This window comes from Paralichthys olivaceus, chromosome 13 (genome assembly GCF_024713975.1).
Source record: "Paralichthys olivaceus isolate ysfri-2021 chromosome 13, ASM2471397v2, whole genome shotgun sequence".
NCBI classification, from domain to species: domain Eukaryota; kingdom Metazoa; phylum Chordata; class Actinopteri; order Pleuronectiformes; family Paralichthyidae; genus Paralichthys; species Paralichthys olivaceus.
The window spans coordinates 9,606,302-9,619,534 of NC_091105.1; the positions used below are offsets into that span (position 1 = coordinate 9,606,302).

General features: G+C 44.3%; 1 protein-coding gene across 2 annotated transcripts in view; it reads right to left on the reverse strand.

Annotated features, from left to right (window-relative positions):
• The window catches only part of adamtsl4 (ADAMTS-like 4), a 34,459-nt gene extending 23,232 nt beyond the window's left edge, over positions 1-11,227 (reverse strand). The window contains exons 1-4 of one of the 2 annotated variants that reach the window (XM_020092909.2): positions 10,891-11,227; positions 9,277-9,340; positions 5,656-6,236; positions 3,736-4,441 (exon numbers count right to left, since the gene is read on the reverse strand). In XM_020092909.2, coding sequence (XP_019948468.2) covers positions 3,736-4,441; positions 5,656-6,236; positions 9,277-9,340; positions 10,891-10,913 — 1,374 coding nt within the window. In that variant the 5' untranslated portion in view covers positions 10,914-11,227. Of the gene's footprint in view, positions 1-3,735; positions 4,445-5,655; positions 6,237-9,276; positions 9,341-10,890 lie in introns of both variants that reach the window. The other variant, XM_020092908.2, reaches the window with a different exon arrangement.
• Between the last annotated feature and the right edge of the window lie 2,006 nt (positions 11,228-13,233).

Here is a 13,233-nt window from a genome sequence, read left to right on the forward strand (position 1 = left end):
TGTGTTGAAGTGCTACCTACACACACGTCTAAAATCCACATGCTTCTCATCTCCCCTCACTTCATGTTGCAGGGGCACGCACTGTCAGTGACCCTCCGTAAATATTTACTCCAAAGAAGAGGACAGAAAAAGAAGGCGAGAGGAGATGTTTCGAGATTCATCGGAATCTGCAGATGAAACACTTCAAAGACTGAGTGTAAAGGACGAGAAGAGCAGCGACGTCTGCGTCAAGCTGCTGCGTTTCTTCTTTTTTCTTTTTCAGACAGCTTCTTCTCAAATTCCACCTTTTCCTCCCCTCTTGCTCTGACAGAATAACTTCTCCTCTGGTTACACTCACTCACACACACACTTGTACTTTACACACAAACTCTCACACACTTCACTTTTCCATGAATCCCTCTGACACAAACTTCCTCTTGTTTTTCCTGCAGGATTTTAGTTTTCCCCCTCTTGCCACTTCTGACCATCTTATCTAAGTGAGGACACTCATTTAGCATAATGCATTCCCTAGCCCCTTACTCTGACATTAACCTAACTTTACCATAACCTAAAGCTATCGTTAGCCTAACCTCATCCTTAACATAAATTTAACATTTAACCTAAACCTGACCTAAAAACATCTCTCCAACTCCAAATGAAATGTTTTACGTTATGGGGACTTGCTTTTTGTACCAATAAGGAGGACAAGTCCTTATATTGTGAGACACACACACACATCCTTACCAGTCTTCATCTTTTCTTGTCTCCCTCCCCCTCTCCACCTTCTCTGTCCCTTTGCCCTTTAGCTCACTCTCCCACTACTGTGTGCAGATTTCTAAAAACAGTACTCGCTTTCACTACTACTTATACTTACCCTCACACACACACACACACACACACACACACACACACACACACACACACACACACACACACACACACACTTCCCCTTCAGCCCTCCTCATTTCCTCTGTCCCTCTCCTGGTTCCCCACTTGCCTCTATGCAACAGTAAAAACACATGTACACACAGCCAATCACACTAGTGATGGGCCTCAGGCGCTCTGTGTTATGACAAACACACCTAATAGATAGTAGCATGTGTCACTCTCAGTCTGGCTCACTCCCTCCCATCGCAAAAACACGCGCGTGCATATACATGGACCGACAAACACACCTATATATGTACAAGTCTGGGCAAAGTCCTGCATTCATCATCACTTCAAACCTTTTTAAAGCAATGATCAGACGTCTAAAAATGCAACAATCCACTGCAGGAACAAACAAGGCTGGAGAGCAGAGGCTAATGTTGAGTAAATATGTAACTCAATGAGTCAGGCCAGCCCTCACAGGACTGCGATTAGCCCTGCTGGCACACAGGCGGCCTGTATGCTGCCAGCTGCTAAATCGGTTTTAACGCAGGGACTATCGCACAAAGTCAGATAGAGACAGAGAGAGGAGGATGAAAGACGACGAGAGAGGCTGCCAAATTATCTAGAGAGAAAAAGTCAAGGGCTCATGAGTGCCGACCTGTCTCCAGACTCAAGTGTCTACTTCCACTCAGTGAGAGCCACATGTAGACGAGAAGTGTGAGAATGAGTTTATAGTTTTGTGTGTGTTTGTGTGTGTGTGTGTGTGGTATTTGTTTACGTCTATCTTTTCACCTCCCTCTACACTCTCACACAAATCAGACCTGCTGCGAGTGGCCTGCCGGCATAAATAACCAGATCACATGTCCCTCGTGAAGTATTTTTGTCCCCATGATCAAATCTTAAAACAGAACTATAGATCTGTTTATTTCAGTTTATCTCATGTGTCTGTTCCTCCATCCATCATGTGCAATATCTCACTCGTGGTTGATCAATTTTACGTGAAACCAGAGCCGGAATCAAACTTTTCATTATTGCATTTTGTTGCTTTTAAAAAGAAATACCACTCTGATAAGCCCAAGAGAGATTTCTGCCGTTAGTTTGTCGTGGTAGCAGATTTAGGATTTTTCTAAATCAGGGGCCATCAAGCGGCCATGACTTACACAGATGGTCCAATTATATGTTCAACATCCATTTGGAATTCCTGATTCAGTAAGGTCCATGTCCTCATTCCGTCTTTACTGTTTGCTCTGGAGCTTTGAGCAAAGCCACACATCAATGAATATAGTTTGAAAATTGTCCCTTCTTCGAGGACATTGTGCTCTGCAAAAATTTTCGGAAAATAAAAACTCCACCTCTGAATCCCCGCCGGTTCGTACTGAAACTGTAGATCTAAACATCGTGTAAAACTTTGCGACACCATAATCAAATGTCAGTCTACTTTGAAAAATCTTAAGATTTTTTTTTTCACATTTGACATAAAAACCTAAATGTCTTAATGTTAAATGTTTTAAAAGCTGTTTTAAGACATTGACATCCATTAAACATGACCCTAAATGTATCATGCATAACTCCATAGATAGAAAAATATCTGGTTTTTTTTAGTACTTAACTCTTGCTTAAATAAAGATGCAGGTGCTGTTTTGTGGTTGCACTATGTGACTTTCCCCTGGTAGAGCTGCCGCCCTGCATACGGAGGCCAAACCCTCCAGCAGCGTCCTCAGGTTCAGTTGTGACCCGGCTCTTTGCTGCATGTCTTTCCCACTCTCTCCTCCCATGCCACGCTCACACTGCTCCTATAAATAACAACGAAACGCCCCCCAAAATATATATCTTAAAAAATCTGTGACTTTCCATGTGTTGTGGCTCTTCTTTTATTTCCTGACACAAGAGTTGACTGATGGTATTTAAAAGAAAAAAATGGCAAAGATGGTGGAAAATCCTACTGTTAATTTAAAGCAGCCACTGTAAAAGGTGGAGAATGCACGAGCTTGTCAGATGTGGTATGCTGGGATGTTGCATCTGATTAACATATGTGGAATTTTCTTTATTCTGTGCTTTTTCAAGAAAAGTTGCTGTTCTGTGTTTTTATGCTTTAAAATATTCCACAGCACAAACAGAGACATTATATTTACCAAGATATTAATGAAATGAAATCGCTGGTACGACCTCTGAGAGAAACACCTGGTCATTAAAACCTCACAGTGTGGTTGAAAAGCTCTATTCACTCTCAGTCTCACACTTAATTGAGTGAAATCAAGTGTGACATTCCTGTGTCAGTGAGAGCTGAGTTACATCGAGCCCTCACTTTCTCACCTGTGTGTTGAGAGTGAGTTTGGCCCGACTGACACGACCGGCCTGTCTGAGTCTGGCTGCTCTTCTTGGCAACATCAACACACACTTTGATACTGATACTGTTTTCACTGTGCGGCTCTGAGAGGTAAGGAGCAGCTCGCAGCCACGGATCATCACTGCAGGCCGTTACTACACACTGTTCAACACACGGTTCCACTGACACGCAACAACACGCCGACATAGGCAGATATACATATGTGCAGTTACCACAATCACATGTTAGCTTCACACAAAAGATTTCCATCCGAGTGCTCAGACACAACCAGCCAGTGTTGGAGCCAGGGAATGATCTGCCTATCGAATCCTCTCTGCTGACTTTCAGATCCTCGTTTTACAGCCACCTAACTGCTCCCTTCGACACATGGCCCGCATATAAATCAAGAACAACTGCAGGCTACACACAGATGAGGAAGAACACATAAGGGATGAACATTTGGCCACCTGAAGTGATTTACTGATGCTAAAAGGGTGGGAAGCCAATAAATTAAGTGGAGTATCCCTTTTGTTTCTGGGAATTACATGTGAAGGTTTTACCTGTGAGAAGCACCTGCGGTACTCCTTCTCCGGCCCAGAGCATCTGATGACCGGAGGGGCTCCTCTTCCACCGTCCCGGTCGGATTCCACCCCCAGGTGTGGGACGTGGGGGTGCTGCAGAGGGTAGATGCTCCCGGCGGGTGGGGCCTGCGGGCTGAAGCCTGGGTGGAGCTCCCTGTCTCTGTGCACGGGGCGGTGGAGGGAAGGAGAGAAGGGCGAGGCGATGGCAGGGGAGTTGGGGCGTGAGAGAGGAGGGTTGGGAGGGGGTGGAGCGGTGACGGAGTGCCAGTCAAAGCGTTGGCGGCTGGACACAGACGGTGATGAGGAGCGGGAGAAGGAACGGGAGGATGGGTGCTGCTCCCTCACCCTCACATGCTCTGTATGGGAGTGTGAGGGTCTGTCAACATGGCGGTGAGGTTTGCCAGGTGTTGCGGTGGTGGTGGGCACCTCCTCGGCAGCAGGCGGCTCCATGCTCTCCTGCTCTACGCTCCTCTTCTCCTCCTCTCTCCTCACCACATGCCTCTCTTCTCCATCACTCCTTCTCTCTCCCTCTCCCCTGTTGCCTTCTGCCTCATCTTCAGCCAGTCCAGATGTTGGTGTTGCTGTGCCGTTGACTGTGTGGCGAGCCTGTCGGTTCGGGCGGTGCAGAGGTAAAGAGAAGGGCACCCTGCCGTACCCAAACTGACCTGGACGGATGTTGGAGGACCTGCTAGACAATAAAAAAGGAGAAGATGAACCAGGAGATATTTAGTTTACAGAGAAAGAAGAGCAGAAAGAGCCAGAAGCAGAAGCAGAAGGTTAAATGTTCAGTATAATTACAACCGACATGAGTGGGCAGAAATAACTGAGCAGATACCAGAGGCACAGACGGGCACAACTCCAATACTCACAATTCAAACACTTAAACAAATATCAGGAAGTGTACATGAAACAGTGATCTGAGGAATCAGTGCTTCTTTGATTTTGATGATGTCTTTGCTGTTTCTGAGTTAGTATAAAATAGTTTTCTTTACATTTTGTGATTGGATGCAAATTTTTTCTTAGTCTACTCTAATGTGGGCTCTTGGCGCTCATCCTAGAAACCAAGTTCTTCTTATTTATCCCAAACAAACAACAAACAAACACCGTTGCTAGTGGCAGCGATGCAGAACTCACATCCTGTTTGCTCAAGAAAGTTTCCTGGAATAAATGAGCTCAGGGTGCTGAGCAAAGCTTCCATTACCAAAGTTAAATTACTGTTTATAGCTTTTGTCTTAAATAAAACTATTTCAGAGAAAAAGAGAGAAAACAATGACATTTGTTTTTAAAGTCCACCTGGATTTTTGAGGTTGATACTAATATTGTGTCAATATTTGTGAGTTTAACATATAGGATTATATTTGTGTTTAAATGTACACATACAAACATAAAGACAACACTTCAGATAATAACACATAAAGAAATGTGTAAAGAAATGTACAAGTTGAGATATTTTCAACTCAAAAAATAAACATTTCAGTGATTTCTGTGACTGTTAAGACTATTTGAACTCTCAGTAGCCATTCTGGAGCTTCTGATCAAATCACGCAACATTTTTCTGTGGCTGCACATGTGGCAGATGTTGCAGATGTGGCCCATTTGTCATGAAAATGCAGATTCCTCAGCTCTACTCATCCACGTTACCTCATGAGTTTTACAAGTGCTCAAAAGAAATGGAAAAACTCAACATCTGCACTCATCACCACTGGGCAACTCCATCAACTGAGGAGGATTGTGTGATACGACTGAAAGCTCAGGAACAGCTGCTAAATGAAACTTGTGGAGAAATGATTTTGTCGACTACATAATGTCTGGACCTAAATGACCTCTGACATAACTTTTGTATTTTTTTGTGTAATTTCGGGTTATTTAATATCTGTGACAAGCTTCATTCTGTCTCACCTTCTCGCTGGCAAACCTTCCCGACTGTTGGAGACCGACCTCCTGCTTCCGCTTCCTCCACCCCTCACCGCCCCTGGATTGGTCGGTCTCCTGATGATCCGTGCCGGCTGGGTGTAGCCATGCGAAGGAGTGTGATAGGGCGATCGGTAAACGGACACAAGGTCCTGATTGGTTGGGGAGAATTCTTGTTGGTAAAAAGGAGGAGAGGGATTGGCCTGTCCGGGAACAGGAGCTCCTCCTCCACCTCCTGTGGGGGCATTCCGATACAGAGACAATCCTGGGTTGTGATTGGAGGGGATTGGTGGGGAGTGATAAGGTGGGTGTTGCCCAGGGTAACGAGGGGGGTAGTAGGGGAACCCAGGTGAGATGACAGGACCTCCGATGCCCCCGGGCAGATACCCCGCCCAGTTAGGTGGGGAGTGGGAGAGGGGAGGGGACTGCGGAGGAGGTAAACACGTCCTGCTCCTCTGTGAGATGCCGACACCGCAGGTCTGAGAGCATTCTGACCACTCCCCCCAAGCAGACCACACCCCATCCACAGGCTCCACCTCAAACACCTGTCTGGACCGTCGGCCTGTCACCTGACACACGGACGACAAAACAAAACAGGCAAAAACATTGTTTAGGTCATTTTCATTTTCAATCGGTCAGCTGATTCTTTTCTTGATGAATTGATTGATCATTAGCCACTAAAATGCGTCTTACAGATCGTTCCCATCACGAGCTCCCAGCGCTCATCTTAACATTTCTTTTTTCGTCCAAACACTAAAAGTTTTCACTTCACTATTTCATTATAAAAACCAGAAAATATTCATATTTAAAAAAAAATAATTGCCTGATCATAATATAAAATTATGAATTTAGTTTAAAAACATATATAATGGTATGCATCATAAAAAAGACTTGATTTAATTAAATAAATAAATTGCACTAAATTCCAACTTTTTGTTCTATCTTAACTTTTTAGAGCTGAATAACAAGGAAATGACTAACTTAAAAAAAACACTACTATCTGTGACCTTAACTCTGCTGTCAAAACTGCAAAGCTTGGCAATATTTTAAAGAAGTACTTAACTTAGCAAAGCTGTTGCCACTGCAAAATTTTAAATCTCTGGAAAGACGTATTTCTTCATAGTAACTGAGTCGACTGATGAGCTACAGTCTTGTGAGTTTCCTTCCTCAGAGGCCAAAATATATAAGAGCTGAACCCTTCACAGTTCACTCAGGATTAGGAGAGACTCAGTAACCTGCCAGCAGCTTGTGAGCAAATGAATAAATCCACTGGAGCTGGTGTCATATGTACGCACTGCAGAGACGACATAATCAGGGCTAATCTGGTTGTGAATTTGTGTTTGTATATGTATATATGTGCAAGTGTTTGTGTGCGTATGTACCGAGTCAGCCCTTGATCCCTTCCTCGGTGGCTGTAGATAAATGATCTCCTCTCATTTAATAACTGAAGCATTGGCCAGGTTGGCAGACCAGCAAACATGAGAGCTGAACAAAAGTTTCCATTCAGAAAGAACCAGTTCATGAATCAGTGCTCCACTTCTCTCCTCTCCGTGTTTGGATATGTGTGTGTACATGAGCAGAAATGTGCTGGTAAACATTCAGTTCAAAGTGTCTGTGGATGGAAGAGAGAGACGACAGGTGTAAGTCGTGTGTTTGTCTCTGTTCAGTCCAGCTCACCACCTGATTAAGGGTTCCTGCCTCTGTACGAGGTAAAAGGGCGGGAAGCTGGCGTGCAAGGAAAGAGAAAGTGTGTGTGTGAGTATGAGTGAGTGTGAGGGTGAGTGTGAATGTGTGTGTCTGTGTGTGTGTGTGTGTGTGTGTGTTTGGAGAGGTGTGGTGGGGTGTAATGACTGACATCAAACACACAGCTGCCACATAACTGGGACCATAATGAGCTGCGGTGCACTGACCCTGCAGCAGCTGCCGTCGACCTCTGCAGCTACTGGTTAAACTCCTGCGGCGCAGTACCACCAGCCAAGAACCAGTCGGGGTTGTGGGTGTAAACTCTGGGTCCCATGTCATTTTATTACCATTAGGTTGTGTTTTCATTGCCGTTTAATTTTTTCTTTCAGCAGGGTTACTCAGAAACTACCGATTCTGGAGGGACAGGACATGACCCAAGGATGAACCTATTCAATTTTGGAGTGGATGAAATAAAGGAGCCGATCCAGGACGTTTTTTTCTCTCTTTCTTTAACATGGTGAGATAAGGCGTTAGCCTTGGCGGAGGTATGCACTCTCTAAACACTCTTCTAGTTTTTTAAATAAAATGGTTATATTGCAGTTACTGTGGCCTCTCTCCAGCTGCGGGTTTCTTTTACAGAGAGCTAAACATTTTTTCAAGTCAGTCGTAAAAACAATACCCAAATATACAATGACAGGGAAATCCATCACAGTGATTATTATTAAAGCCAATTAGGGAAGGCAGAAACAAGTTGACATATCATCCATCACCTGAGAAGTTGGTGCACTTTTCAGCAAACAACAGAACATGGCATTGTCTTTTTTTTGCCCCCACGAACTCCTATATATAAATATTTGTCCTTTTACCTGCTAAACTCTCCACAGGGTTTACCAGCCTAACTTTGTTTGTGTACTAATTGGTGCTGAAAACAGCTGAGACGGGGCTATGAAACTGGTGAGAGTGAACCGAAGTCCACAAAGCTGTGTTAAGTGACTCCTCTCACATTGTGTGTTGTTTTCATGTGCATTTGTTTTGTTTGTTTGACTGTTTGTTAGCAGGATTAGGCAAAAACTACTGGACGGATAAGGATGAGGGTCAGGAGAGAAACAATTCAATTTTTTTTTTCCTTAACGTTGTAAGATGGGGCATTTTTAAATCATTTTTGTTGATTTCTCACAGAATAACTCATGTATCTTAAGGAAAAAAAGAACTCAAGGACTGACATTGGTGCAGATCCAAATACAAATCAAGAACTAGTGAAATTAAATGTGGTTTCATCTGGACTGTTTGGCCTTGGCAGATGTTTGCGCTCTACTGAGTGCTCGTCTAGTTTTCACTTTGTCATTTAATACATAAAAACAACAGACAGCTGCTTTAAGATGAATAGACAATTACAAAACTAAGATTGTCTCCTAAATGAATTGTCAGATAGCTAAATAAAACAGGCCTGTTTATTTTAGCTTGAGGAGAGGAGGTTATTTATTACGAAAATGGAGAATCAGCTTTTTGACTGAATCAAATCATGTGGGAATTTTTCAAAGACTTTTAATCTGTTTAGTTTCAAAATTCTCTCTTTGTGTTTTACTTGACAGTAAATGCATTGCTTGGGTGCAGTGGAGGGAACTCAAAGGGGGGATTTCAGACTAGAAAGACGATATCTCTGTAGTTTTGGCTCCATTTCAACACAGAACAAGGACTGCAGATCCATTTGAATCATGTTAACAAGCGAAACGATAACAGTGACCAGAAACTCTTTTAATGCCGGCTGCATAACTCTTTCAAGTGTACATAATTATTTCCATGGCCATGTGAGCATAAGGCAGACTTGAAAAAATGTGAATCTATCCTTTAATTGCCGTCACCTTTCACCCCTCCACAGGGGTGCCATTGTCTGTGGATGGGACTTATGATGAGTTAATGACTCACCTTCCGTTTGGCGGCCTTGGTCACAGAGGTCGTGACCACCACAAAGCCCCACAGCACATAGAGCCTGCAGGGATAAAGGCGACAGAGTGAAAAAAGTTGCAGATACACAGCATTTTGAATATCAGCAGGTTGAATAAGCTCTTTCATAAAAGCACACAACTGTTCCATGATCTAAATGTGAAGCGGCGACATGCTGCGTGAACTCACACAGACTTCCATTATCCTCTGTTCAGTGGTCGCCAACTTTCTTCTCCCTCAATGTACATTTATTTAAGGACAGAGTTAAACGTGTTGAGGGAAAACCCTATCTAATGTTCCAGTGACCTAACTGTACTTTAGCAGCCAATTATACCACTTTCCTTCCTGCCACAGGTGGTGTGTGGGCTCAAGGGGGGCAAACAAAGGTTTCTTTTTTCCTTCAGGGTTCACAGGCAAATATCTCAATTAATCTGGTGATGCCTGAGAGGTGCTAACAAACTAATGGGTTTAAACAGCAAGCATGTTTTCCCTCTGCATGCCTCTCTCTGGGGCTGTACACACCCTGAGGATGTGGTTATACACACACACAACCACACACAACCACACTCTCAGGCTCAATCACTCACAACATCCAAAATCATCTTGTACTTCGGGGGAATTTTTATTCTGATCTTCAAGGGAGATGGTTTATGGTTTATGATGGTGTTGAGTGTCTCCTTTAATTTTGAGTCTTTAAATTTGACGTGGAAGTGATTCAGGAAGTGTGTTGACCCACAGCAGGGTGTTGCACTGAACAGGCTGCCAGTTTTATCATTGTGGGTCTTGTTGTTTTAGCAGGGCAATGCGAAAGAGAAGTGAAGGGAATGCACTTGTTCCAACTGAAAATGAACTTGTTGCAAGAAATTCCTTAAATCAGCTGGTTTGTGCGTAATTGTCACAACACTAACCACAAAACAGAGTGGAGACAAGTGCACTGGAAACAAGTGGAACACCATCTCAGCATCTGCCAGGGACAAACATGATACTAAACGACTTATAAAGATGGACATTTCAGCGCTCACCACGAGAACCAAACCATCACCACAATCACCAGTCCGCAAGCCACATGCAGTCAGAGTAATTGGTCCCTTCTTCCCAGTGTGGTGCACCGCCGTGGTCTCTGGAAGCTTCCCCAACACCGGACTACACAATTACCCCGAAAAACTCAGACAAAGGTTCCGCACAGTCCGACACAACAGAGCCGCTCAGGCCGAAGTAACGACCCCCTACCCGCGTCCACGTTTCCCTGGCCGCTACAGTGGCACATTGTAGAATAAACTCTCGGAGCAGCGGGGACAAGGAAAGGGGAAGAGAAGGGAGAGGGAAGCGGGGAGAAAAATCCACCCTGAGGAGAAAGGAAAAGAGGCTAAACCTAAACCCAGATGCCTTCGGGTACATTCCTATCATGTAACCTGCACGGCGCTCGGTGCGCAACGAGAGAGGCGTCGTGCGTAAAAGTCAAAAAACTTCGCCGCAAAACAAACTTTTTGAAATCACAGCCACGGTCCACGTAAACTGTCTGTGGGCTCGGAGGAGGATGCAGACCTCAGTGTGGTGTGATGTGGTGGACAGAGGCAGCAGCTGTGTGACTTTTACCTGAACAGTGAATCCAGCCGCATGCTCCTCCAAACGCAGAACACTCCGCTGCTGATCTGAGATATTGATTATGAGTCCAGGTTAATGATCCAGTCTGGTCCGTGCAACTGGTCCGTGATGAAGTTCCTCTGCTCCTTCTTCTGCTCTCTCTCTCTCTCTCTGTCGCCTTCCTCCTGTCACAGTCACTCCCCGTGATTTTTTGGAGAGTGGGAAGGGTTCCGTTTTCTCTCTCTCTCTCTCTCTCTCTCTCTCCCCCTCTCCTCCTCTCTCTTCCTCTTTCTCTCTTTCAGACTCGTTCACTCCACAAACTTTTTTTTTCTTTTCTTTTCTGGGTCCTTATTATAAACTAGTGTGACGCCTGGCAGCCAGGGGGCCAGAGGGGGAGAGGGGTGAGAGGGGTGAGGGGATGGGGAGGAGGGGGGGTGACAGGAGACACAAAATGGACAGATTACACAACTCTTTCTCTCTCTCCCTCTATCTCTCTATTTCACACGCTTAAGCCATGCACTCCCACCACTGCCTCTCTCTCTCTCTGTCATTCATACACACATACACACACACACACACACACAGCCTACACACCCACACACCACTATGGGCCCTGACTAAGCTATAATAACTCCGAGAGCCGCTTTCTTAGTTGCACAATCCAACATAAGAATGCTTCATTGTACTGGGTCACACTGATCAGTAGTAATGATCTAGCCATTGTCGGAACTGGCCCTGAGCTGGCAGCATCTGCTGCAGGGACACTGCTGGGGCGGTACAGCGGCATTATGGACATACTATTATTATGCCAATACAAACACAGTTACAGACACATGTTAAAAGAAGAGAAAATGATTATTTTCTTATGTGCATGGTTGAAATATGGCTGTTGACTCACTGGAAGCGCATAGCGACACATGCAAAACATGTTTCTGTACAACACAAACACGGCTGTGTTTTCTAGTAGCTATTTAATCATAGTTGAACTCTTGAAACCAGACATGCTCCACCAATTTGGAGCGTAGATAAGTGCACCCCAGAGACATGTGTCTTCTGGGCAGGATTAATATCTCTGTGTACGCATGTAAATGTCTGTGTGTGTACTTGTACTTATGTATTTGTGAGGACCATCTTGAGCATAGACCTTATGGACATTTTGACCTGTCCTCACTTTTTCACAGGTTTGTTTCAGGGTTAAGACTTGGTTTTAGGGTTAGGGTTAGAATTAGGTTAGGGTAAGAGTTGGGCCTAGAAAAGTGTGTGTGTGAATGAGAGAACAGATTTTTTCCACCATCCACAACACTGACCTGGTCAGGACCAGTTGTCCATAAAGGGAAACACACCTGGTCCTAATGAGACAAAAACCTAATTTCTGTGGTTCTGGTAAAGTTTAGGGGTAAGATATGAATTGTGGTTAGGGTTGGAATTAGACATGAATTGATCTTAATGGGTTTGATTAGGCTCTCCATTATGAATGGAAGTCAATGTAAAGTACTAAAAAAGATACCTGCGCAAATCTCTGTGTGTGTGTGTGTGTGTGTGTGTGTGTGTGTGTGTGTGTGTGTGTGTGTGTGTGTGTGTGTGTGTATAGTTCAAGTATTACTCATGTGGGGACCTAAATGTGTTGACACAGTCACTTTATAAGGAAATGTGACACAGAGGTGCAGAGGGTAAAATGAAAAGTTCTCTGTGGAAGAGAGTATGTTGTTAATTTTTGAGCGAGTTTTCATTTGAGAGCGAAGAATGTGGTCACAACCAAACTGAAGGTCATACAGGATGCAAGACTTCCTTGTGGTACTTATTGCAAAGATCTTTAGCGTCACAAACAGAACTGGTATTCATCCTCTATCTATTGAGGTTGACAGATTGAGTAACATCACATAGGCAAAGAGATTGTGTGAGGGAACGACTCACATGTTTTACGGGGTTGTCGAGGGGTTGTCGAGAGGGAGTTGAAGACACTGAACGTCAGTCATGAGAATCATGTGAATCCGTTTTTTTTGGCTTTGTAGAGTTGTTTACAAATGTATGTGCCGTATTGTTGATCTGGTTCGTATTTATTTGTGGTGTCTTTTCTCAACTCAAGTCTCTTGAGGCGTAGTCACATGCACGACACAGTAATAAAAAACATCATCTTCATCGTGAAACAGCAGAAAGAGGAGAGAGTTAGCGCAGGGCTGGCACGCAGGTGAATAAAGGTGAAAATTAACGAGAATAGGAGGAACAGAAACACTAAAGAGACCAAAAACTCACTGCTGATCCTCTGGGAGATAAATGACCCTACAGCACCTCCAGAGCTGTCTCACCCTATCCTCAAACCTCCTCCAACGTTTCCCACCCTGCTGCCACTGAGAG